At 35.3% G+C, this 27,194-nt stretch overlaps 1 protein-coding gene and 2 long non-coding RNA genes across 3 annotated transcripts; 1 reads left to right on the top strand and 2 right to left on the bottom strand.

Annotated features, from left to right (window-relative positions):
• Positions 1–325: 325 nt before the first annotated feature.
• LOC131017980 (uncharacterized) lies at positions 326–3,290 on the bottom strand. The gene is made up of 2 exons (XR_009099953.1): positions 1,153–3,290; positions 326–551 (listed from the first exon to the last, which is right to left on the bottom strand). It is a non-coding gene; the product is annotated as an uncharacterized LOC131017980 (long non-coding RNA).
• Positions 3,291–10,387: 7,097 nt separating this feature from the next.
• Positions 10,388–12,476, bottom strand: LOC131017979 (uncharacterized). The gene is made up of 2 exons (XR_009099952.1): positions 12,213–12,476; positions 10,388–11,298 (listed from the first exon to the last, which is right to left on the bottom strand). It is a non-coding gene; the product is annotated as an uncharacterized LOC131017979 (long non-coding RNA).
• A 2,114-nt stretch (positions 12,477–14,590) lies between these two features.
• LOC131017978 (UDP-glycosyltransferase 83A1-like) lies at positions 14,591–26,348 on the top strand. The gene is made up of 2 exons (XM_057946744.1): positions 14,591–15,229; positions 25,311–26,348. The coding sequence occupies exons 1-2, from the start codon at positions 14,728–14,730 to the stop codon at positions 26,210–26,212; spliced, it is 1,404 nt and encodes a 467-aa protein (XP_057802727.1). The 5' UTR covers positions 14,591–14,727; the 3' UTR covers positions 26,213–26,348.
• Positions 26,349–27,194: the final 846 nt, after the last annotated feature.

Raw genomic sequence — 27,194 nt, 5'->3', positions numbered from 1 at the left:
ATACGATACTCAATTTGTTATATGTCATAATTTCATCATATTAGTTGCGGTAATATATTTCTAGGATTTTAGTGATCAATGACGGAGTCCATTTACGATGCCGATTGCCTGGCCAGAAAGCTTTTTCTTATGTTTTCATCGTCGGGGGAATCTAGAGGTGTCACAGCCCGCCCTAACTAAGGATAGTTAAGCCGAGTGATCTACGACTAGGGATGGGGTTAAAGAAGAAGGGGAAGAAAAGGGGCGTCATTTATAGCCGTAACACTTACTCATCTTAATAAAACTCGTCATTTTTATTCATGAATACTCAATTGAAAATAATCTATGAAAGACAGCATAAAACTTAATTAATATCATTAATCAAGTTATACATCATATGAAACCATTCTCTTAAGACTCAAAGTATGACATAACATACTATAACATCAACAACATCTTGCAGCGGAAAGTAGCTAGACATATGTATGAAGACATATTCTAGACAGGTTAACTATTTATTAACAACCCTGGAGACTCCGCTCATTGCAGCACCATCATCACATCAGCTCAACCTGCACATTTAGAAAACATATGCAGGGCTGAGTACAAAAGCACTCAGTGGGCACGTATGCCTAGGTATAAAAATACATGCTTCAAAACTGTAAATTGTCATGCCATCATAAACAGTACAGCAAGGGAGTTTTTCGCTAAAAAGGCCCAAGCTTACTAAGTTCATTTGTGATTCTTAAAGTTCGTCTGCAGACTAAGTTCTCTTGTAATCTATCATATCTGGAACTGTGTGCCGGAGAGGTGGCCACCTCTCACGGTCACTTGACCGGCCAACCCGCTAGATGACTCACGGTCACTGGTGTACACTAGTCCTGGCAGGATAGCTATCAACTGCTCAGGACCCGAATTCGATTGCATCATTGGCAAAGCCAAAGCAGATAGATATCATACTAAAATTTAAACATTTATGGCAAGACAACAATTGAAATAATTTTCAGTTCAATGATTTTGTAATGAAATATCTTGTTTAAATGTAACATTAAATTCGTTTGATAGATATATAAAACTGAAATTAACAGTTAAATCATCTCATGCATTCATTCGTATAAGAGGCCTACGACACGCAGGGGATCTCTATATACGTATAGTAAAAGTAATGCCCACCTGATTGCAGTGTTTTGCTACTTAAGACAATGATTCTCTTTCCTTAGCGCGATAGGTTACTCAGACGCTTTTGTTTATTTGAACCTTTGATAACACGAAAACATGTGTTCGAGTGAATAATAGAAAAGATAACAACAAATGCAGTGAATCACTATTCACTCATTTCTCTAACTACCCATATTTCCTTAAACGACTATATCTAACTCATATACAATCGTTCTTCCTTTATCAAAATATTTCATGTACCTTTGAGGATGTAGGAAATTCCATTTTATATTATTCATTTATTTATCTATTATAAATAAAGAATAATTCTATAAACATAAAACGTTTTCCTTTTCCCCATTTAATAATGCCAATCACCAATATATATATATACACATCAATAGCTCATTTATAATCTAAAAGTGATATTTTATCAACAATAAAACTTTAAAATCCTTAATAGGAATTATTTTGAATCATTTCCATCTCAACAAAACTGTATAGATTCAACTTCAACTAATAAACTGCTTTTACTCCGAACTCGTATGGAGTCGAATTTTATATCAATAGAAACCTCTTTGAGTCTAGTTTAATTGAAAAAAAAGTATGTTGAAAAACTCCAAGTAGTTTAAGAGATATAGCGATTTTCCCATCGCCTACCAGATTCGGCAGTTTCTGCCAACTGAAAGTCCAGATTTTTGAAAAAATAGCAAACGTTACCGGAATAACCTCAAATTTTATATGAAGATAGCTAACACATATATCTTCATACAATAAAAATTTGAGAGCTAAATATCAACATATGGTTACTGAAATAATTAACCTAATCATCTGCCTCATGACAGTTTCAACAGATACGGGCAGTAGACTTCTCAAATTTTAAAAGGGTGGTAAACGAAGTTCAAATAACATGAAACTTTGTACAAATATTTACCACGCTCCCATATATACCCCAGAAATTTCCCATAATATAATAGAAACGGGAATGCATCGAAATAAGGGCGTCAACTTACCCTTGTCCAAGTGAGCACTAATGGAAGTTGTTCGTCGGGGGTTTTCTGGTCGTCGTTCCGCGATGGTGTTTAGCCGCGAAGGTCTACGACTTAGTCTTCCTCGTGCGAGGTAGATCAGGCTACACAACGGTGTTTTCTCAATCCTTTTTCGTCGTAAGGATAGTGAGAAACGAAAGCCGTAAGTTGGCCGGTGGCTAAGTCGGGAATTCGACGTTGGCCTCCGAAGGATATTGCGGCCTTTGGTCAGGAAAATATAGAGAAGGCTTTGGCCTTTCGATTGTTGGGTTTGGTAGCCTGAAGATGGAGGAACGAGTACACGTTCTCGGTTCAGAGCCTAGTGGCCGGTCGGCGAAGAAATAGCCTGGCGAAGGGAGCTCACTTGAGCTTAAGAAGTATGCAAAGTTTGTTTTGAAGCTTGTTGGCTTCACTTTCTCTGCACGGGTGTGGTTATTGCTAGTGGAGTGAGCTGTGTGTTAACTGATATGCTATGTATTTATAAGTGGATTCCGTAGACAATGGAAATTATGAAGGTTGAAATTTGTGTAGGGAGTTGGAAGGAAAGTCAGCTGCAAATCTACACTTTTGAAAAAAATAAGATTTGCTAGAAATCTGCAAATCTTTGAAGTCAGAAATCTTGAATTGGAGGGGAAGGTTGAGCATGCAATCTTTGAAAATTTTGTTTCTTTCGTGATCTTCTTTTCCTCATATCTTGGCTTTTTGGATTGCATGGAAGATATTGAGACCTTGAAAAACTTGTTGCAGTATGATGTTGCGTTGAAGGAGAAGGTGGAATAGTGTAGGAATTGATGTGTTGGATGAAAAATCGAGACATACGTGTAGTAGGATTTTGATTTTCCGTGATCTAGTTTCTCCTAGTTCTTATTCGTTTCTGTAATAATTTTCCAATTCCTGCTAATTAAATACTTGTCGTATTTATATAAATTAAATCCTCAATCTTGGGATTTAATACGTGAAAGTCGGAATTAATTCACGACTTAATACTAAACACACATAACATGTAATAATAAAATTATTATTCACATACGCTCAAGTTATAATTCTAACAATTCGATTTAAATAACACGATTTATGAAATCGATTATAAATCTAAAATTTCTAATACTATTGAATCAATCAACTGGTAATGCAAAGTTTCAATGTGTAGCTAAACCAATAATTTAATTGTTGGTTTGATTCATGATTGAATATTAAATCGCAGCTCTGTATCTCTTATACAGACTTTTGCTGAAATAATATTATCTGAACAAAATAATCACAATAAATAATTAAAAGAATTTTATAACTAATGCACATATTTAATCTAATATGTATTTAAAAGAGCGGGGCATTACATACTACCCCCCTTAAAATAAATTTCGTCCCGAAATTTGCATACCTGGTATTCTAGCTTGTGATACTAGTCATTCGTTTCATTCATCTCTTTTGTAGCCTTTTCCATCCTGTGATGGTTCCACTACTTGACGAGAACAATATTATTGCCTCGTAACACTTAAACCTTGCAATCTAGTCACTAAACTGATTTCTCTCCATAACTTAAGCCTTGAGCTTGGACTATCTCATCTTTCTTAATCACATACTTTCTTAACTGCGAGACGTAATATTCAGTGTATACATCCACAATCCTCCACTAACCATTAGTGCACTAGTCCTGACTTTCGTGAATCCTTTCGTTTTTCTTATTCTTGAGGCGAGACACATTTTCTCACCAATATCCATTTTCATTTCGTGCTTTCATAATCCTTTCTTGCAATTCACACTTAACTATTGATGCAACTACACAGCTTGATATTGTCTCCGGATGGTGAACAATTACTAAACCGAATAAGGCAATCACCAATCAGTACTTTATATTTAGTGGTGAAACATCTTATCTTAATTTCCAATTGATGGTACCATCATAATTCTTCACTAATTCGAATCGTCTCTGTTGTCTTACATTGAAATCTCTTTGCTCGAAAAGCATTTCAAATTCTTGTCAGCTATAAGGACCTCACACTTAACTCAGTAGAGATAGCATCTCCAAATTTCCAACACGTGCACAACCACAACGAGTTCTAAGTCATAAGTCAAGTAATTCAACTTTGGGGCTAATGAGACATAGTGCTCAAGTTCTCTGAAGTTTAAAACAAATACTTGCTTCCTATTGATGGAGCTTTTGACACTTTAGCCGAAACAATCACCCTTCTAGTGTGAGGTTGTTGGCTTTGAGGTTGGGTTGGATCTTAAGTCTTATTCTAAAGTTCTTTTTCTATTCTCAAATTTTCTGTTGTTTTCTTCATTCCATTTTCTTTCCTTCACCACATCTTGAGGTGGTGTATATCCAGATTGTGTCGGAGTCTTCCCATTCTCCCTTGGTAGCAGTGATTCGATGGTGAGAGTCTTGCTCGTTGGTTGCTCCTACGTAATATTTCTTTGGCTTGGTAGGGGAATTGAATATCTCATGACGCCATTCGTTTGCGAACTCCTTCACGCGTTTCTCATAAGTGTCCACCACATTTGGAGCACGTCCTGAAATTTTGTTGAAAACTCTATCATACTAGTTATCTGCCCTGGTTCTCCACTTGGGATTCCAGAAGTTGCTTTGTTTCTACCGACTATCGGTCAAAAGATAGGTTGATGCTTAGTGTATCTTTCTAACTGTGAGAATATCACCTTCTAGTACTTCGAGAACTGACAGCAAACTAAGTCATTCTAGTCATTACTGTGCTTATCGTGGTAAAATAAGATCTTATTGTGACAACTACATAGTGTGAGTCTATACATTGGGATGACGCCCTACTCAAGGTCAAAATCCTAATTGACAATCACCGAGATCTTAGTTATATGGGCTGACCAGACCCAGCACAATGAATCACTCAGTCAAATGGGAGCTTCGCCCCCAATCATGTCAACTTCTTATCTCTTATAAAGCTCTAAGTCAACTTCTAACTTAAAGCACTTACTAATAAGTGTTTCATCATAAGTTATTGATACCATGAAAGTCCATTCTATGTTGTTCTAGCCAAGCTATCACGACTAACATCATAATCACAAGCAACATAAGTTCTTATGTAAAAAAAAAAATTAATCTCACCGCTATTGAAATAGTTCAAATGAATCCTTAGTCTTAAGGCATTGCCTCTATGTTGTAACATCTTTATGTTAAACATTTCTATCTTACCAGTCTTTACTTAAATCGATCAAGTGGTGCTATCACGATTAACATTCTCAAAGCATTCTTGGGTGGTACTCAAACGGTTTGTAAGAGGACCCATCATTCTAATCGTATAGGCAGCTAGCCTAAAACGACAACATAAAGCTTTCTCATTCTTTCATACATACATACTTCTGTTTCTTTTGAAACCTTAACATATATGGACATTTAATGTCCCTTTCATGAAAACTTTGCTTATGCCGGAAAGATTCAAGGAATCTAACTCGACCATACATACATACATACATTGATTCGTTAAGGGCTCGGGTTGTCCCAAACACGAAATACATTCATTGAGTCGTTATGGGTTCGGGTAGTCCCAAACACGACAAAAAGCATTCACATAGCATCGTAAACATAAGGCGCACATTTTCTTGAAAAACTTTCATAACATCTGAAATACATATATGTATATTTTTGAAACTATTATCGTACCTTTGTTGCGGCAGTGTGACGGCGAGCTGAGGGTTACTGACATTCTTAGAAGTCTAGAGATACTATTCTAGACTCGACATCAAAACTTATGATTATCAGAGACATGAAAGGAAACTTATGCTCTATCTCATATTCTATCTCCTTACTCAACTCTATATAAACTCTCCACTCATCTCAAATCCTTAAGTTCAAGGATAGGTTTCAAGAAAATTATGGTTCCAAGTCTCGATTTGTCTCTCATATAAGGCTCGTCTAATCTCATTCAAACACATAGACAACACAATCACCTAAGGCCCATAAGAAAACACAATCAAACATTATCAAAACATGCTCTGTTTTTATACTGACTCAACTTCAAAATCTAACCTGTTCTGACTCCGACACCTCCTGGACTCGAGACTCATACCAAAAGAAAGGTATTCGAGTCTAGTTTCATATAAAAAAACGTAGAGTCAAAAACTCCAAGTATTGTAGGAAATATGACTGTTTTACTACAGTCTACCATATTCGGCAGTTTTGAGCAATCTAAAACTTGGATTTTTGAAAAATAGTAAACGTTGTCAAACTGGGCTCAACTTTGGTAGATATATATCTAACCCAATAAGGTTAATATCATAAAAATGTTGAAATCTAGATCACACAGGAAGCTACTGAAATGAATGACTCTTTCTCCTGTTCTCTGAAATTCTCGGTAGTAATGTGCAGTTTAGGTTTTGTATTTTATAAAAATAGTAAACGAAGTCCAAATGACTTGAAATTTTACCGGTGTGCTTAAGACTCATGTAGGGATTTGTTATAAAATTATCAAAGCTATTAGACATCTAAAAACTGTCGATCACAGTAGGTCTGTAGGCCTACGAAATTCACCAAAATCTCATTTCAAACTCTTAAATGTTCAACCCAACATCCCTTCAATGAAAACCAATCAAAGCTCATTTTAAACACATATAGCACTTGAAAACATTCAAGCACATTATAATACTCATCATACTCAATCTTGACTCTCTTCTTACATCATAACCTCAAATCTTAAGTAAAACATTTCAACGAACGCATCATTAAAATTCTCTTCTCATTTTCGTGCTCAAAATTACTCAAATACTCAAACATGATCTCATTCATCATATAAATCATTATACACATATAGATTCCCTTTTATCATGTAAACTAAACTCTAATGAAACTTCATGTATCATCATAAAACTCTTAATAAAACATGACAAACTTTCACATAATGGTCATAAAGCAATTAGACCTCATTTTATCAATCATCGACTTCTCAAAATATGAAAACTCAAAAACTCATACAAACTAAACTAAGTCAAAAATTTCTTAGCCAACAAAAGACTTACTCAAACATAATTATACACTAATATCATGCTCAAATACATATATCTTAAGCCAAAATCACTTAAATAACACATAGGCAAAAAGTCCTGATTTTTATTAAAGTAAACTCTTTGAAATTTAATAAACACACATGATACTTTAATCCATTCATAGATCTATCAATCTTAGCCAATTAATCTCACATATAACCCATCAATTTACAAATTAGAGCATAGATACACATATCCCTAATTTTATTAAACTAACTCATATCAAAATCATCAATTGACATCATATACTCAATTTACTCCATCCTTAGAATAATGTCTACGTTCCACATAGGCATTAAGTGCAAGGTTCTTGTTTTCATCTTTAGTGGTCCTAACTCAAATTCTAATTTAGAAATCATGTGAGAAACTGTAGTAGCTCTTCCTACAGGAGTGATTACTCTCAACTTGGGACTAGCTCGTTTTGGTTCGAGTTTGAAGGTAACATGCTTCAAACACTTAAAGAATGCAAGGCTCCTGTATTAAACAGGATTCTAACTGGTGCATCCAATATCTTGCCCATACTACCTTAAAGTCCTGCCTTAAACCAGCACTTAAAACTCAAACATCTCTTCATCAGTATCCATCTTCTGATGAGCGAACGTGATAGCTCACAGAGTTCTCAATTATACTCTACAATCGATTTCTTTCCTTGAATCAAACTTCGATAATAAGTCTCTCGCTGCTTACTGTACTCCTCGGTACATATTTCTCAAGAGTAGCCTTGAATTGTTCTCAGGTGTAGTTTACCAGTTGCTCGGGTGTTAAAGTCCTCTGACGTGCCTCTCACTAGTCTTATACATCAAGAGAATCTACTAGGATAACTCAAAAGTTGTAAGAGTTCAACCCTAGAATGACATCAAAACAAATTGTTTCAAGAGACTCAAATGAATGACCAGAGGGTAGAATGAAGTAACTACCAGGTCGAACAAAAATGACCTAGAGTAAGAACCCATCTGGCTTTTCAACCGAAAGTTGAAACACATGGGTTTATAAACCCAAAACACGTCTACTGAGATTTGGATCATGCGGACTGGCCAGGTCCAACATAATCACTCCCCAGTCACACGGGATATACTATCCCGAACTTGGAAATTCTGTGTCTTCTAAACCCTCATAATACTATACATAACAAAACTTAAGTTGATACCAGCAAGCTAAAAGCTTAAACTCAGGGTCCTATGTTCTAGACTCTTGTTTCGAAAGTTCAATATTTTTCGACTCTCCTCTCATGTTGCGGTGGTGGTGGCGGAGTATTATCCCGCCTATCCTTCACATCACACTCTTGATGATATCTTTGAGGCATTTTTGAAATCACAAAAGGAAAACTCAACTCGACCAACGCTCTAAGCATCCTCGAAACTCAAGTTCAATTTACTAACTCAACTTTAAGGAAACCTTCACGGTCACCTTAACATTCATCTGTAAGGCAATAAGCACTCACGAAATGCTAACAAAAAGACCACTCTGGTCAACCTAATATATCCATCAGTAGAATGCCTCTTTTTAGAGGACTTACATAAAGGGGTTATATAAACCCTACAAAAAACCATAGTATCTATCGTAATGTCCCTTCTAAACCGACACCATTAATGGTGCTATGTCTCGGTTTGGACTTCCTACGGTAATTGTTACCAGTTAACTCATCTAGTTGCTACTTTAGCACACTAGGAACATCCATCTATTTAACATCAGTAGGGTACTATATTCGCATGCTTATCTATCAGCATGTCAAAAGCTCAAGTATCAATATCTCCTAAGTAAGTTATATACATCGCAATATAATTGAAACTAATCAAAAACAAGGGTGTACTGCTCATACTCTCAAGATCATCCTTAGCTCTAGCCTACATCGGCTTCTCTTCTCATTCTCATCAACTCTAGCCCTCCTCGGCTACTTCTCATCCTTTCAACCCTAGCCTTCCTTGGCTCTTTCTCATCCTTTCATAGTCTATGAACATGTGTTTGAAAATCTGCTAGGGTATCTCTGTACCACATACTGTACGCCTCGTCCTCGTATCCGATCTTCCCTGAGTTCGATCTCACAACAGTCTACTTTCGTGCAGTGCCAACAGTCCTGGCCAACCTATAAGGAGAACTTAAAGGTGACTCTAGGAACTAACTCTACTTGGCTCCAGCAACAGAAATAAACAAAACATAACTTAGCAAAACTCCTACTAAGTAGTACTGTTATCTTAAAACTCAAGCTCAAAACATCTAAATTCTCATCTCGTCCCATCTTTACTCAGTAGGGAATCTCTCTAAACAATGATATTAGATCCCTTAATCTAAATCATCGTGACTCAGTAAGACAACTCAACAATTTTCTCTCAAAGCCATCTCCAAAGACTATGGCTCATGATACCTTCTCAAGTACCATTAAGGTTGCGTGAGCAAAACTTGCGTCACAAAACAACTCAACATATTGTATAATATCTCATTGCAACATGCTAATAACTCATCATTAATCATGCTATTATACTCAAGCTCATAACTCAAACCAACAAGTACTTAAAGCAATTGCTAATTCTCTCAAGCTTTAGCTCTAAGTTCTCATTTCATCCTTCTACTTAGTAAAAAAAAATCTCTCTTAACAATGACATTAGATTCCTTCATCTAAATCATCGTGACTTATCACAATTGCTCAAACAATTCTCATCACAAAACATCTCAAATACATCACATCATAACTCATAATTATGCATCCTCAATCATATAACATCATATGATATAAACGCTCTCATGATTCATCATGTAACGTCAACATATGCTCTTACAACATAATAACTCATTATTAATCATGTTGTCATCCTCAAACTCAAACTATGCACCTTCAAAGTGTAACATCATAACTCATCATATAACCTCAACATCATGCTCTTCAAAATTTAATGTCAAATAAACTTTGAAATTTTACATACCTCGTTGAGTCTGGTGTGATGGTGCGCTGAGCTCACGGTTGTTAATAACTATTAGTCTAGTGACTCATTCTAGACTAAACTCAAGACTTATAATTCAGAGCTTTCCTTCGCTCTGATACCACTTTGTCACAGCCCGCCCTAACTAAGGATAGTTAAGCCGAGTGATCTACGACTAGGGATGGGGTTAAAGAAGAAGGGGAAGAAAAGGGGCGTCATTTATAGCCGTAACACTTACTCATCTTAATAAAACTCGTCATTTTTATTCATGAATACTCAATTGAAAATAATCTATGAAAGACAGCATAAAACTTAATTAATATCATTAATCAAGTTATACATCATATGAAACCATTCTCTTAAGACTCAAAGTATGACATAACATACTATAACATCAACAACATCTTGCAGCGGAAAGTAGCTAGACATATGTATGAAGACATATTCTAGACAGGTTAACTATTTATTAACAACCCTGGAGACTCCGCTCATTGCAGCACCATCATCACATCAGCTCAACCTGCACATTTAGAAAACATATGCAGGGCTGAGTACAAAAGCACTCAGTGGGCACGTATGCCTAGGTATAAAAATACATGCTTCAAAACTGTAAATTGTCATGCCATCATAAACAGTACAGCAAGGGAGTTTTTCGCTAAAAAGGCCCAAGCTTACTAAGTTCATTTGTGATTCTTAAAGTTCGTCTGCAGACTAAGTTCTCTTGTAATCTATCATATCTGGAACTGTGTGCCGGAGAGGTGGCCACCTCTCACGGTCACTTGACCGGCCAACCCGCTAGATGACTCACGGTCACTGGTGTACACTAGTCCTGGCAGGATAGCTATCAACTGCTCAGGACCCGAATTCGATTGCATCATTGGCAAAGCCAAAGCAGATAGATATCATACTAAAATTTAAACATTTATGGCAAGACAACAATTGAAATAATTTTCAGTTCAATGATTTTGTAATGAAATATCTTGTTTAAATGTAACATTAAATTCGTTTGATAGATATATAAAACTGAAATTAACAGTTAAATCATCTCATGCATTCATTCGTATAAGAGGCCTACGACACGCAGGGGATCTCTATATACGTATAGTAAAAGTAATGCCCACCTGATTGCAGTGTTTTGCTACTTAAGACAATGATTCTCTTTCCTTAGCGCGATAGGTTACTCAGACGCTTTTGTTTATTTGAACCTTTGATAACACGAAAACATGTGTTCGAGTGAATAATAGAAAAGATAACAACAAATGCAGTGAATCACTATTCACTCATTTCTCTAACTACCCATATTTCCTTAAACGACTATATCTAACTCATATACAATCGTTCTTCCTTTATCAAAATATTTCATGTACCTTTGAGGATGTAGGAAATTCCATTTTATATTATTCATTTATTTATCTATTATAAATAAAGAATAATTCTATAAACATAAAACGTTTTCCTTTTCCCCATTTAATAATGCCAATCACCAATATATATATATACACATCAATAGCTCATTTATAATCTAAAAGTGATATTTTATCAACAATAAAACTTTAAAATCCTTAATAGGAATTATTTTGAATCATTTCCATCTCAACAAAACTGTATAGATTCAACTTCAACTAATAAACTGCTTTTACTCCGAACTCGTATGGAGTCGAATTTTATATCAATAGAAACCTCTTTGAGTCTAGTTTAATTGAAAAAAAAGTATGTTGAAAAACTCCAAGTAGTTTAAGAGATATAGCGATTTTCCCATCGCCTACCAGATTCGGCAGTTTCTGCCAACGGAAAGTCCAGATTTTTGAAAAAATAGCAAACGTTACCGGAATAACCTAAAATTTTATATGAAGATAGCTAACACATATATCTTCATACAATAAAAATTTGAGAGCTAAATATCAACATATGGTTACTGAAATAATTAACCTAATCATCTGCCTCACGACAGTTTCAACAGATACGGGCAGTAGACTTCTCAAATTTTAAAAGGGTGGTAAACGAAGTTCAAATAACATGAAACTTTGTACAAATATTTACCACGCTCCCATATATACCCCAGAAATTTCCCATAATATAATAGAAACGGGAATGCATCGAAATAAGGGCGTCAACTTACCCTTGTCCAAGTGAGCACTAATGGAAGTTGTTCGTCGGGGGTTTTCTGGTCGTCGTTCCGCGATGGTGTTTAGCCGCGAAGGTCTACGACTTAGTCTTCCTCGTGCGAGGTAGATCAGGCTACACAACGGTGTTTTCTCAATCCTTTTTCGTCGTAAGGATAGTGAGAAACGAAAGCCGTAAGTTGGCCGGTGGCTAAGTCGGGAATTCGACGTTGGCCTCCGAAGGATATTGCGGCCTTTGGTCAGGAAAATATAGAGAAGGCTTTGGCCTTTCTCGGTTCAGAGCCTAGTGGCCGGTCGGCGAAGAAATAGCCTGGCGAAGGGAGCTCACTTGAGCTTAAGAAGTATGCAAAGTTTGTTTTGAAGCTTGTTGGCTTCACTTTCTCTGCACGGGTGTGGTTATTGCTAGTGGAGTGAGCTGTGTGTTAACTGATATGCTATGTATTTATAAGTGGATTCCGTAGACAATGGAAATTATGAAGGTTGAAATTTGTGTAGGGAGTTGGAAGGAAAGTCAGCTGCAAATCTACACTTTTGAAAAAAATAAGATTTGCTAGAAATCTGCAAATCTTTGAAGTCAGAAATCTTGAATTGGAGGGGAAGGTTGAGCATGCAATCTTTGAAAATTTTGTTTCTTTCGTGATCTTCTTTTCCTCATATCTTGGCTTTTTGGATTGCATGGAAGATATTGAGACCTTGAAAAACTTGTTGCAGTATGATGTTGCGTTGAAGGAGAAGGTGGAATAGTGTAGGAATTGATGTGTTGGATGAAAAATCGAGACATACGTGTAGTAGGATTTTGATTTTCCGTGATCTAGTTTCTCCTAGTTCTTATTCGTTTCTGTAATAATTTTCCAATTCCTGCTAATTAAATACTTGTCGTATTTATATAAATTAAATCCTCAATCTTGGGATTTAATACGTGAAAGTCGGAATTAATTCACGACTTAATACTAAACACACATAACATGTAATAATAAAATTATTATTCACATACGCTCAAGTTATAATTCTAACAATTCGATTTAAATAACACGATTTATGAAATCGATTATAAATCTAAAATTTCTAATACTATTGAATCAATCAACTGGTAATGCAAAGTTTCAATGTGTAGCTAAACCAATAATTTAATTGTTGGTTTGATTCATGATTGAATATTAAATCGCAGCTCTGTATCTCTTATACAGACTTTTGCTGAAATAATATTATCTGAACAAAATAATCACAATAAATAATTAAAAGAATTTTATAACTAATGCACATATTTAATCTAATATGTATTTAAAAGAGCGGGGCATTACAAGAGGGGCGGCACGGAGTGAGTTCCCGGCGAATGAGCCTGCTGCAAATCCATTGAATAATATCATCACCTCCACAGAATTGGTCTGTCCTCTTATATGAAAAATTCTCTGTTTGGGCTCTCAAAATCTTGAGTTTCTACCGTGCCAATATACCAATGAAAAGGATCGCAGTTCACTACATTTGTTATTTTTCTTTTAAGTTAATGGGATCTTTCATGGATTATGCATTGGGCTGAGTTTAATTTGTTTTTTGGTTAATGGGGCTTGTCGCAGAGCTTTGCTGTCTGCTATGGTGGAAGAAGAGAACAGTGTTTTCATGTAGCGCGTAAACAAAAGAATTCGAGACGGATCCAAATTGTTAATGATAGCATAAATTAATTGTGCATGATTCTCATTTCTCATGAAAAATGTGGAAATATAATAGAGTATTTAGCTAGGTACAATATAATGCTAGGTGTTTTACGCAACAGTTGAGTCCATAATCACGCATGAGAATTCACGTCCATCACCAGTTGTCATTAATTTAATTGGTGTACTACACTACACTACACAACAGTTGAGTCCATATAATCACGCATACGCGTTCACATCACGTTATCATTAATTTTAGAGTGAATTATTAAAATATTCATCAAATAAACATATATAGTAAAGATAAAAGAATTATCTATTAATAATAATAAAAAAAAAACTAAACTTTTTTTTTTTTTGAAGAAACTACACTACACTTATTAGTGATTCTCAACTCCAAATAGGTGAATTAGTGATTTTTTTAATTATTGTAATAATTCACAACTAAAAATATTTTCACTTGTGAATTAGTGTTTTTTGGTCATAATTCACAACTTCGAGTTTTCTGAGCTGTGAATTAGTAAAGTTTTTGCTATAATTCATAATTGGGAGTCTTTGTAATTTTGAATTAAACAAATAAAATACATGAAATTTAGATTATGAACAATTAGATATATATAACATATATATAGGATTGAAAATCAACTAATGTAATTGTTAATGTATTTATATGTTATATATAGAGGAAAGGGTGATATATTTCCATCACATCATATCTTAAACTTGTTCTCCTTGAGATCACATTTGGTGCAAGGTCTCTTTCACAATAGAAAACCTTTATTTATTTCACGTATCATTACTGAACTTCTTAAGTAGCTCTTGCTCTTACACATTTGTAGCATTCATCAAAGCTTAATCTATGGCTGCGATTTCTGGCAACAAACCCCATGTGTTGGCCGTGGCAATCCCTGCCCAAGGCCATGTGAAGCCGATGATGAGTCTATGTCGCCAAATAGCCAAACACGGCATTAAGGTCACCCTTGTTAATGCCCAAACTATACATAACAAAATAGTTTCTTCATCTGCTGCAGAGGAAGCTGATTCCGACGGCAACTTTGTGATGGAAACTGTGCCCGACGGGCTAACGCCGGACGACGATCCCAACAGCCTCTATAAGCTGCTTCAAACTCTCCCAAAGACGATGCCGGAAACCTTACCGGAATTGATTGAGAGGATCAATGGTGAGAATCCAAACGAGAAAATCAGCTGTGTGATAGCTGATCTCTCGTTTGGGTGGGTTTTGGAGATAGCGGAGAAAATGGGAGCTCAAACTGTAGGCTTTTCACCCCCTTCCTTTGCGACCTTTGCCATACTGCTTCACCTTCCTAACCTCATTCAACAAGGATATATTGATGCAAACGGTACAATCTTTTACTTTACTTTTTTCCTTCCTTTTTTTTTATTTTTTTCTTTCAAACGGAAAACATATACTTCATCGGTCCCATTATAAATGGCACAAAACTTTTAGATACGTAAATTAAGAAAAAAGTGTAAATTAATTAAAAGTGGTAGGCCTAGTCTTTTTATGGATTAAATTTGTTCATTTATAAAAACATGTCACTTATTATGGAACACCCAAAGTAGGATATAGGTCACTTTATTGGAACGAATGAAGGAGTATTATTTTTTGTAATTATATACTCCCTCCGTCCCATATGGATAGGGTGATTGATGTTTTCACAAGGATTAAGAAAAATCATTGGAAATAAAAATATATAAGTAAATTTCCTAGTATGCCCATATTTATTATTTAATGATATATTAAAGTGGGAGTAAAAATTAAAAAATTAAATAGAGATATAATAGTAAATGAGTAAAAAAAGATTACTTTTTATGGAAATAAGCCTATATAAATGGGACATTCAAAAAATAAAAATAAGCCTATATATATGGGACGGAGAGAGTATATATGACAAAATATTTTTATATATCTTCAATAATCATTGTTATTAGGATTTATGCAATTAATTAAACCCCTAAAAAAGGGTATGAATCAATCAAAATTAGCTAAAATAATCAAAATTATCAAAAGAAAAAAAAATGAGATATCCCAAATTCCAATGTAGCGCGCTAACATCATATATGTAGTCGCGAAGAGTCGAAGGTTTTTTATCCTACTGCTACAATATTTTCAGAAATTTAATTTTGCCGAACTTTTATTTTAGGTTAATTAGATTTGCCATTAATGTCATACATGAAAAATATTTTATATTTTTAAAATTTTAAATTATATATATATATATATATATATATATATAGGGGAGGGCTACAGTGAAAACACTTCTTAAAATATAAATATAAACGTTTTTTAATGTACGAATTTTATCCAACAGGGTTACGAATTCATCCAACAGAGTTACGAATTGCGAAAAATAAATTTTTGTTACCTTTGGGATTCGAACTTAGGACCACGAATTCATCCAACAGGGTTACGAATCAACCGTAGATCTTGATCGATGATCTAAGGGCTGAAAATCATTTATATTTTATACACTTAAGAGTGTTTTTATTCTAGCCCACATATATATATATATATATATATGAATTGTGTAATGTGTATGCAAGGAACTTAATAAAATATGAATTGTGTAATCGTGTAAGAAACCTAAAATTATAAAAATTTTGAATTTTGATAAAATATATAATTTCAAACCAACTATTAAATCTATTAAAATTTTATTCATCTTTAATTTTAAAATTTATGTCTTATATTTAGCCATATATTTACATGGAAATAAGTACAATGGAAGATTGTAGTGGTCCTACAAAAAAAGTTCATGGTAGTTAGAACATCCGCATTGGTGTTACATGATAGTTTACTTTATGAGGGGGGACCACATGGTGTAAAGAGGCTGCATTGGGGTTACATAATAGCCTACATAATTTTTTTAGTTTTGATTTTTATGCTTTTCACTTAAATTTAATTGCTCAAATTTAAATAACACATTTTACTAATAATTAAAATTCCATTAAAATAAAAATCTAAAAAGAATAGAAAAAAAAAACGGTCAAAAAATCGTGCAAATCGATGCAGTCAAATTCAAAATTTGATTTTTTTTTAAAGGCGCGTGTAAACACGCGCTTATTTTCAACGGTCGATAGGGCTACACGATAGAACGTGTAGCCCTCGTGTAAGTGAGGGCTGCATCGACTTACACGATAGCAGCCTTACACGAGTAGGCCGCTATCGTGTAAGCGATGTGGATGCTCTTACCTAGCTAATGGAAATGACAAACGGTTTTTTTTTCACACAATTAATTAATGGTAATTAACGGCTAACTTAATAAATGTAGTTATTTGATTTTTTTCATAAATAACTATAATTTTTTTTAATTTACAAAAATTGCCATTAAAATAAAAACCTAAAAAGAATAGAAAAAAAAAAAAAGAAACGGTCAAAAAATCGCGCAAATCGATGCAGTCAAATTCAAAATTTGATTTTTTTTAAAGGCGCGTGTAAACACGCGCTTATTTTCAACGGTCGATAGGGCTACACGTTCTATCGTGTAGCCCTCGTGTAAGTGAGGGTTGCATCGGCTTACACGATAGCAGCCTTACACGAGTAGGCCGCTATCGTGTAAGTGATGTGGATGCTCTTACCTAGCTAATGGAAATGACAAACTGTTTTTTTTTTCACATAATTAATTAATGGTAATTAACGGCTAACTTAATAAATGTAGTTATTTGATTTTTTCATAAATAACTATAATTTTTTTTAATTTACAAAAATTGTCATTCAAATCAATTTATAATCAATTTCAAATTGAAAACTGCCTTTCTAATATAGTATAGATATTATTGCAACAAATTGTGAGTTCATGTTATTAGTGTTACAAATTAAAGTTCGCGAACAAAAATTACGAGTAAAGTTCACAATTTGTAGAAATTAATTATTGTAATTTAATCATTATCATATTGTAAAGTTTGAGTAGTCAATAAAATTTTGAGTAGATTTTGAAAATAGCCACTTTAGAATAGTAAATTTAAAAATTGGCCGTTAGGATAAAAAAATTTAAAAATTGGTCACACTTATCATTTTACCGCTCACATAAAAAATTTAAAAATTATCCACGAATTCACAACCAAGTTGATTCACAACTAGTACTAATTTTAGTTGTGAATTCAAGTTTTAAAATTCTAATTCATATATGAATAACTAGTGTTGATTGTGAATTCGAGTTTTAAAGTTTGAATTCATAATTAGAAATAGTGTTAGTCATAATTCAAGTTTTAAAGTTTGAATTCACAACTAGAAATATTGTTAGTCGTGAATTCAAGATTTAAGAACTCAAATTCATGACTAGTATTATTTCTAATTGTGAATTCAAACTTTAAAATTTGAATTCACAACCAACAATAGAGTTGATTGTGAATTCGAGCTTTAAAACTCGAATTCACAACTAACACTAGCAATTCAATTGTGAATTCAACAAACTGCCTGTGAATTATAGTTTTACAACTCGAATTCACAACCAAAACAACTAATTGTAAATTAATTCGAGCTTTAATTTTAAACTTAAATTCACAACTAACACTAACAATTCAGTTGTGAATTCATCGAGCTACTTGTGAATTCTAATTTTAGTTGTGAATTCATAGATTTGGTTGTAAATTCAAGAGCATTAAATAGTGAATTCATAAATCTGATTATGAATTTAAGAACATTAATCAAAATGTTCCAATCTCACACTTAAAATTAAATTCTCTCATAGCAGCACATCACTTTCAAATTTTCGATTGAAAGAAATTTAATTAAATTTTGCAACGAAAGACGGCCATTTTTGAGTTCAAAACTTTGAATACATCACTAAATTTAATGTGAATTCGAAAATAAATAATTGACAACTTACAATTTAAAAGCAAATTTTTTGGATCATTTCCAGTCATATATACATGTGGAACCAAGTCTATACGAATAGTTAACTTTCGTGATGAGAGAGAGAGAGATTTAATGTGAATTCGAAAATAAATAATCGACAACTTACAATTTAAAAGCAAATTTTTTGGATCATTTCCAGTTAAAAAAAGAATTAATGTTATCTGCTAAAACGAAAGTTGAAAATAATTTCAAAGTATTATTTATCTATTTGTTTAATATAATATATGGATGAGGTGATCTTGAGTGCAACCGATTGCATAGTGCAATTGGGTTGCACCCGCACCTTGACCCGAACTTGTATCATAACCCGAACCGTCTAAATGACACTATTCGATTATACAAATGACACTGTCTGTAATTGACACTATTCGGTTATACAAATGGCACTAACCGTATAAATTACACTATACGGTTATACAAATGAAATTGTCTATAATTGACACTATTCAGTTATACAAATGACATTATAATATTTTTATGGGGTAATTGCCTGTAAATTCCTAACGTTTACACGTAATTAGTTTTTGCACCTTTTTTTATTTTTCTACTTTTAAATACCTAACCTTTCGTTTTTGTCTCGAATTTGTCCGATCACCGATTTTTTCTAACGCCGGCGCCGAAAATGCCACTGTGGCTGCCGGAATAGATGAGATGGCAACCGGAATTGACACCTAAACATAATTTTTACATGTGGCAAAAAAAATTTAAAAAAAAAGAAGAAAATTTCCAACTCATCATCTTCCCCAACCTTATTCACCTCTTCCCCCTTTCCCCCCACCCGCCGGCGCCGCCCGCCGCCACCATACGCCAGCGCCGGCCACCCCTTCCCCCATTCCCAGACCCATCGGCCCTCTCCCATCCCCAGATCTCGTCGGTCTCCCACTCTCCAGACCGCAACGACCTGTTCCTCCCCCATCCCCAAATCCCGTCTGCCTCTCCCCAGTCCCCAACCCACCACCGCCCATGCTGCCACCATTGCCGGCACCACCCCACACCGTTCTCACCACATTCGCAAGCACAGACGGCAGCGCACAAAGGGCAACAATTCGTGCCCTAGATCCGCAATTCTCCACCAATTCGCGCTGCCCCCTGCTGCGCCACCACCACCATCGCCACCACCAATTCCCCCGCGCTTCGCCGCTTCAATTCGGAGAAATTGGAACTGGTGAGATGTGAAGGGAGAGAGGGAACGTCAGGTGAGAGGGGGAGGGGGCGGCGGAGGTCGGCGGGATCTGGGGATGGGGGAGGCGAAGGTCGTTGCGGTCTGGGGAGTGGGAGACCGACGAGATCTGGGGAGGGGAAGGCCGGAAGTCGGCCACGAAGTGAAGGCTGGTCTGCAGCTCCGCCGCTTGGTCGCGCGCCTTGCTCGTGCACTACCACGAAGTGGAGGCTGGTCTGCTGCTCCGGAGGACGGCGGCGGCGATCGACTTCCTCCGCTGCTCCAGGCGGTGGAGCGTTGGTGGTGGTAGCGGTGGGTGGCGGCGCCGGCGGTGGTGGAGGTGGCAGGGGGCGGCGCCGGGTGGGGGGAGGGAGAGTTAAGGTTTGGGGTGGGGAAGGGAGAAAGGACGATGTGGGGGGGTGATTTTCCTTTTTTTTTTTTTCCACATGTATTTTTTATTTCAATTTTTCATATTTTTTTGCCACATGTCATAAATGAGCCAAGTGGAGAATTCCGGCTGCTACAGTGTGAAATCCGGCTGCCACAGTGGCATTTCCGGCGCCGGTGTAAGAAAAAACCGGTGATCGGGATAAATTTCAGACAAAAACTAAAGGTTAGGTATTTAAAAGAAGAAAAATAAAAAAAGGTGCAAAAACCAATTCCGAGTAAACGTTAGGAATTTACAGGCAATTACCCCTATTTTCATTTGTATAACTGAATAGTGTCAATTATAGGCAGTGTCATTTGTATAATCAAATAGTGACAATTATAGCCAGTGTCATTCGTATAACCGAATAGTGTCAATTATAGGCAGTATCATTTGTATAACCGAATAGTATCAATTATAGGCAATATCATTTAACTGAATAGTGTCATTTACACGGTTTGGATGAGAATGTGATTTCTGATCAGGATGGATGCGAATCAGGGTCTGAGTAGTGGTGTAACCTTACACCCAAGTTTTTGTGTATATAGATTTGTGCAGTGGCGGATCCAGGATTTTTAAATTGGTGGTGCAAAAAATAATCTTATAAACACTGCTGGAGCTAGGATTGTTTTGAGGGGGGTGAACTTCTACGGGGGTTCGGGGGCAATAGCCCCCATGATTTTTTTTTTTTTAGGCATTCAATATATTTTAGACATTTTTTTTACTAAAATATAAATATAATAGTAATAACTTTGCATTCCAAATGCAAAATGTGTACTTGCAACTGTTTTGTCTAATTAAGAATTGAGGTAATGGATTGATTAAATGATGGGCTCGATCAAAAGAATGAAAAAGAAAGAGATGATGGGCTCTCATTTTAGTTGGGCGGCCAATGGAATTTAGGATTTTAAAAACTAAATTTCTCTTTTATTTTGGATTAAAACTTTTTATTTGGGAGTGCAAACTTTAAATTTAAAATAATTTATATATGAACATTAATATTATTAATTTTCTTTTTTTTGGGATACAGTTGCACCCCCATGCACCACACTGGATCCGCCAGTGGATTTGTGTGTATATTTTTTTAAGTATTACACAATCGTGCCATCGATTACACCCAAATTTTTGTGTATAAGGATTTGTGTGTATGTTTTTTGAAGTATTACACAATGGCTTGGGGAAAGAAGTAAAACTAAGAATTATATGTGATCGTATCTAATGGAGACAAAAGTCAAATAACACATAAAAATATGAAACAATAGGGCCGGATGGCCCTATTGAGCTTACAAACTCAATTTTTAGCCCTCAATTGAAAAAAAATTAAAATTTGGCCATTTTTTGGGTGGTATGACTAACTTACCCTTTTAATTTGAATCCATCTCCAACCCATCTCCAACCCACGTGTGATCCAAGCTTCCCTCCTCTCTCTCTCGCGCTCTCTCTTTCGTGCTCTCTCTCACTTCCGCGTCAATGATGAACGGTAGAAATCGGTCGTGATTCTAATTCCGGCGGCGTGCTTCTCTCCTCTCTCTCTCTCTTCCGCGTCGATGAAGAGCAGAAATCGGTAGAAATCGATCGTGATTCTAATTTTGGCGGCGTGCTTCCCTCCTCCCTCGGCGGCGGCGGTGGATCTGATCTGATGAGGCCGCGACGGTGGATCTAATCTGATCGTTGCGCCGCCTCCTCCCTCGGCAGATCTGATCTCCGTCTCCTTCGATTTCAGCCATCGACAGATCTGATCTGATCTGATCTATGCTGCATGTATGGCACTTATGACACTATTAGTGCCATAAGTGCCATACGTGCACACTTCCCCCTAGGGTTTAGATATTCCATTTAGGGTTTAGATTATCCATTTGGGGTTTAGATGTTCTATTTAGGGTTTAAATGATGTTGTTGTTTCTGTATTTGTGCTGCACGTATGGCACTATTAGTGCCATAAGTGCCTAACCCGACCCGGCACGCGACCCGCGTGCCTGATTCTACCCGGTCCGCCTCATTAAGGGTAAAAACGTCCAAATCAATAAAAATGGCCATATTTTGTGTTTTTTCAATGTGTGGCCATAAATTGTGTTTTATGCTTCATTTTGGCTACTTCAAAATTTTACTCTAAAAATATACCCCTTTCTAAAACTATGTTGTTTTATCATCCAATTTTTCCATTTATTGTGTTCCTAGCTAGATAAAAGAAAATATGAAAATAAAATGTTCAGATGAAGGAATTTTTACATGTATATAGTTTGCCGTAATATTGTTAAAAAAAGTGACATATTAATTAGGTTAAATACGACATTCCATAATTAATACAATGCAAATGATTTAGAAAATATTTTGGATATATATACAGTCTAGATAACATTATTTAACATGAAACTTGCTATGATAAATACTTGAATTATGATTAAGCTGATGTAAGATTTATTAAGTACTAACCTTATAAGCCAATTTACATCCGAATAAAATGTATTTCCTCCATCCCCTAAATAACTTCATATATTTCCTTTTTTGGATGTCCCCAAAATAATTTATTCTTACTTTTCAACCTTTCATCATTTCTAATACTCCCTCGGTCCACGATTTAATATCCCACTTTAATGTCGGCACGAAAACTAAGAAAACTGAAAAAGGTGATGTCGGGGGCCGTGAGTGGCGCAGGGTGTGTCCTGTCACTGACTCAAGGGAGAGAGGGAGGAGGCGGCGCTCGTCGCCGGGAAGAGAAAGAGGCGGCACCACCTGTGTCTGTGTCTGTCTGTGTTGGTGTATCAGGGGAGCGTAGGTTCTGTTTGAGGGAGAGACAGTAGAGAGTGTTAGCGAGGGAGATAGAGGGCAGTCGACCGGCGACTCTTCGCCGGAGCAGAAGCCGCGACGGCTGATTTCAAGAGGGAGAGGGCAGATTTTGCGTGATTTTAGAATTTATTAGAGGAATAATTAATTCTATAATTAAGTGGGTTAACAAAAGGGGTGGGATATTCCTAAAAAAAAAATAACAAAAGGGGTGGGATAATTAATGGCAAAGGATAGTAATTTTAAATAAAGAGAGAGGGTAAAAGGTACAAAAAGCAGAATATGACTTTAATTTGTCTACAAAAATTTAAAGGCAAATAGGACTTTAAATTATGGACGGAGGGAGTACTAATTATAATAATTTACCACTTTCAACATTAATTATAACACTTTTTCTGTTTAAAGAAATTTTAATTTGCCTATTATATCTCTTTTATACTCACACGTACCATGAACTTCTTATAATATTTTTTATGGACTCTTCATTTTTATTTTAAGAATAATGCTTATTTTTCTTAATACATTTTTTTGAAAAAAAATCAATAGTTATACAAATTTCAAAAAAATTATGTTTTCATTAGTAAGTGTAAGATTGAAATTTGTCAAAATAATAAATTATAAAACAATGTTTTGAAGAAAAAATCAAAGTTGGAGATATTTTTGTGGAAAACACGTAAAGTTAGGTAGACGAAGCATGACTAACCCTAAGATTTAATAATTACAAACCTTATAAGCTAGTCTATATCTATATAAAAATATATTGCTTAGAGAAAAATTTGATTAATCTATGATATCCCTATTATACTCACACGTAAAAAGAAATTATAATATTTTTGATGAATTCTTCATTTTATTTCTATAATAATATTTATTTTTCTTAATTTTTTTTAAGAAAATTAGTAGATTAACAATTCTCAAATAAATTTATGTAGGGATGTCAATCGGGCCAACCCATGGGGTTTCAGGCCAGCTCTATCAGGTTACGGGTTATTCGGATGCGGGCTAATCGGGTTGAACATTTTTTCGAGTTAGAAATTTTCAACCGTAACCCTAAATATTAGGTTTTTGGGCTAGTCGGACTCAAAATTTTATTTTAAAAAAATTAACTAATATATTTTTTGACAATATTATACTATTTATAATAAATAAATACATGTATAAATAAGCAACATTTCAACATCGACTTACATAATAACTAATATGAAAGTCTTAGAGATATAAAGATGCAATATTTTTATTAAATAAATACTCCATCCGTCTCATTACAAATGTCCCACTTTCCTTAATGGGGCGTCCTATTACAAATGTCTCATTCATTTTTTGGCAATATTGTGAGTAATATTGAAGTGTTGAAATTAATCTAAAATTGTGATTAGAGTTAGATTCCTGAATGTAGTATCATAATTTGTTGAGATTTAATTAATGGTTGATGACACCACAAAGAAATTAACAAATACAACGCTAACAAAAACCTAATTCAATTATAAAGATCTACGTCCACGGGAGGTCATCGAAAAAGATTCATTATCAATGATAAGAAAGTACAATTATAAGATTGAACGAGAAAATGATTTCAATCGCATAGTTTTACAATTCTCTATCTCTCAAACTTGAACTTTTCTTTGTTTCTCTCAAAGATTGTTATATGATTTGCACTCTTTGTTAAATGTATGAGCTACGACTATCGCTATTTATAGAACTTAAAATTCCCGTCGTATAACCACCATTTTAGCAACAAACTTCATCGGTCCTCCAACAATCCCGCCAGTAAGCATATTCATGTCAGCAGACTTAATATTCAACAATGCTGAATAATCAATGCTCCAGCTGATACATCAGCTACGGAAAACTACAACTTGCTAGTCTACTCTACTATTTCAACATCAGTAGCTCGTTCAACTATATATGTTGATCTACATCCTATGCCAACCGAATTGATTTATGCTGAAACTGATTTTCCGTTAGTTTGCTTGTCACATAATGATGTTAAATTATTGTCTTCAAAATAGTTTTAAAAAAGGGATATAATAGGCAAACTAAATTTTATAAAGCTCTTTTATAATAGGTATATAGATATATAGATTCGACCATATAATTTTGATTGTATTTCAATAGTATTTGAATTTGGACACAACATTGTGAGTCTATGACATAAGACTCTCTCATATTTTATGCATTTTACTGCAATTACAGGATCACTCGAGAATAATATTGATATGATCAGGCTCTCCGACGAAATACCAGGCTGGAGAAATGATGAGTTTCCATGGAGCATTCCCGGCGACCTCAAACATCAAAAGCTCTTCTTTAACTGTGAACAATCATACAAAGCTGCTAATAGAGCAAAGTGGTTGCTTTCCAACACTTGCTATGAACTCGAACCCGCAGCCTGCGACTTACACCCAAATATGCTCCCCGTCGGGCCGCTGCATTTAGTCGAGACGGCGAAGACTCAGGAGAAATCTCGTTCCAATTCCGGCAACTTTTACCCTCTGGATACATCCTGCTTGATCTGGCTGGACACCAAACCCCCTGCCTCAGTGATTTACGTTTCTTTCGGCAGCTTAGCAGTTTTCTCTCAGCAACAGCTAGATGAACTGGCCCTCGGGCTCGAGCTTTCGGGCCGGGCTTTTCTGTGGGTTGTCAGGCGGGACCTTGCGAACGGGCTGCAGGCCGAGTTCCCAGACGGGTTTCTGGAGAGGGTGGCTAGGTTTGGGAAGATCGTTGAGTGGGCGCCGCAGGATGAAGTTCTCTCTCATCCTGCTGTTGCGTGTTTTGTGTCTCACTGTGGATGGAACTCGACTCTCGAAGGCGTCAGCAAAGGGCTGCCGTATCTTTGCTGGCCTTATTTTGCGGATCAAGCCCATGATGAGAGTTACATTTGTGATAAGTGGGAGATTGGGTTGAGAATTGATTGTGATGAAAATAGGATTAGATCCAGATATGAAATCAAGAAGAAGATCGACATGGTTTTATCTGAGAGTAGATTTAAGGAAAATGCATTGAAACTCAAGGAAACGTGTGCCAAGAGTGTTAGTGAAGGGGGCTCGTCTTATAAGAATTTGATGACATTTATCGATCATCTTAGAAAGTGAAGGATATAAAATTGTTAGGCGTTGCCCATGACAGATTTAATTTTTTCATGGCTTCAATATGTATTTTGTGTAATGTTGTTTGTCTTATGAATTTGCTTTGTGATTATTACTTTACTTTAAATGAATACTTTCGACATGTACCATTTGTTTTCAATGTTGGTATGCAAAATTAGTCGCAATATATGCAGTGGGGAGCCACATACAGGCTAGCTAGGATAGGTTTGTAGCCCACCCCCAATTTCTTTATTTCTTTTTTCTATATGGATATAAAGTTTATAAGATGGAAATTGAATTTAGAAAGAGGAAGAATAATTTGGGAAGTCTTGCTCACAGAATGATTGAAAGCAAATTATTTAATTTTTTAATTGATTTATAGAATGATTGAATGCACATTGATTTTATTCGTAGCTCTATCCAAAATAATGAATTCACGTTGAATTGCTAGTGTTAGTTGTGAATTCAAGTTTTAAATCTCGAATTCACAACAAACTCTAATGTAAGTTTTGAATTCGCAACTAATGTTTTTAGTTGTGAATTCAAACTTTAAAACTCAAATTCACAACCAAAATAAATTATTGGTTGTGAATTCGACTGGTTGTTGAATTCACAACCAAAAAATTCTGGTTGTGAATTCTACTGAGTTGTGAAATGCGGGAATTTTTTAAAGGGTGGCGTTTGAAGGGGTAAAATGGTAAGTGTGAGTATTTTTGTAAGTTTTTATCTTAGTGGGTAATTTATAAGTTTACTAAAAGAAATAGGCTATTTTCAAAATCCACTCATAAAATTATACTCCTTCCGTCATGAAATATTGTCCTAATTTACTAGTATTTTAATTCATCTACAAAAAATTATCCTAATTTATTTTTAGTAATAATTTATGAATCTTTCTCTCCACTCACTAACATATAGGTCACATTCTCCACTTACTAACTTAATTAACTTTTTTACTTTTCTTTATTTATGGACCCCTTTCTCGATTCAA

This window comes from Salvia miltiorrhiza, chromosome 3, assembly GCF_028751815.1.
Source record: "Salvia miltiorrhiza cultivar Shanhuang (shh) chromosome 3, IMPLAD_Smil_shh, whole genome shotgun sequence".
In the NCBI taxonomy this organism is placed as follows: Eukaryota; Viridiplantae; Streptophyta; class Magnoliopsida; order Lamiales; family Lamiaceae; genus Salvia; species Salvia miltiorrhiza.
The sequence above is the reverse complement of the archived record's forward strand: the minus strand, read 5'-3'. Positions and strand labels throughout refer to the sequence as shown.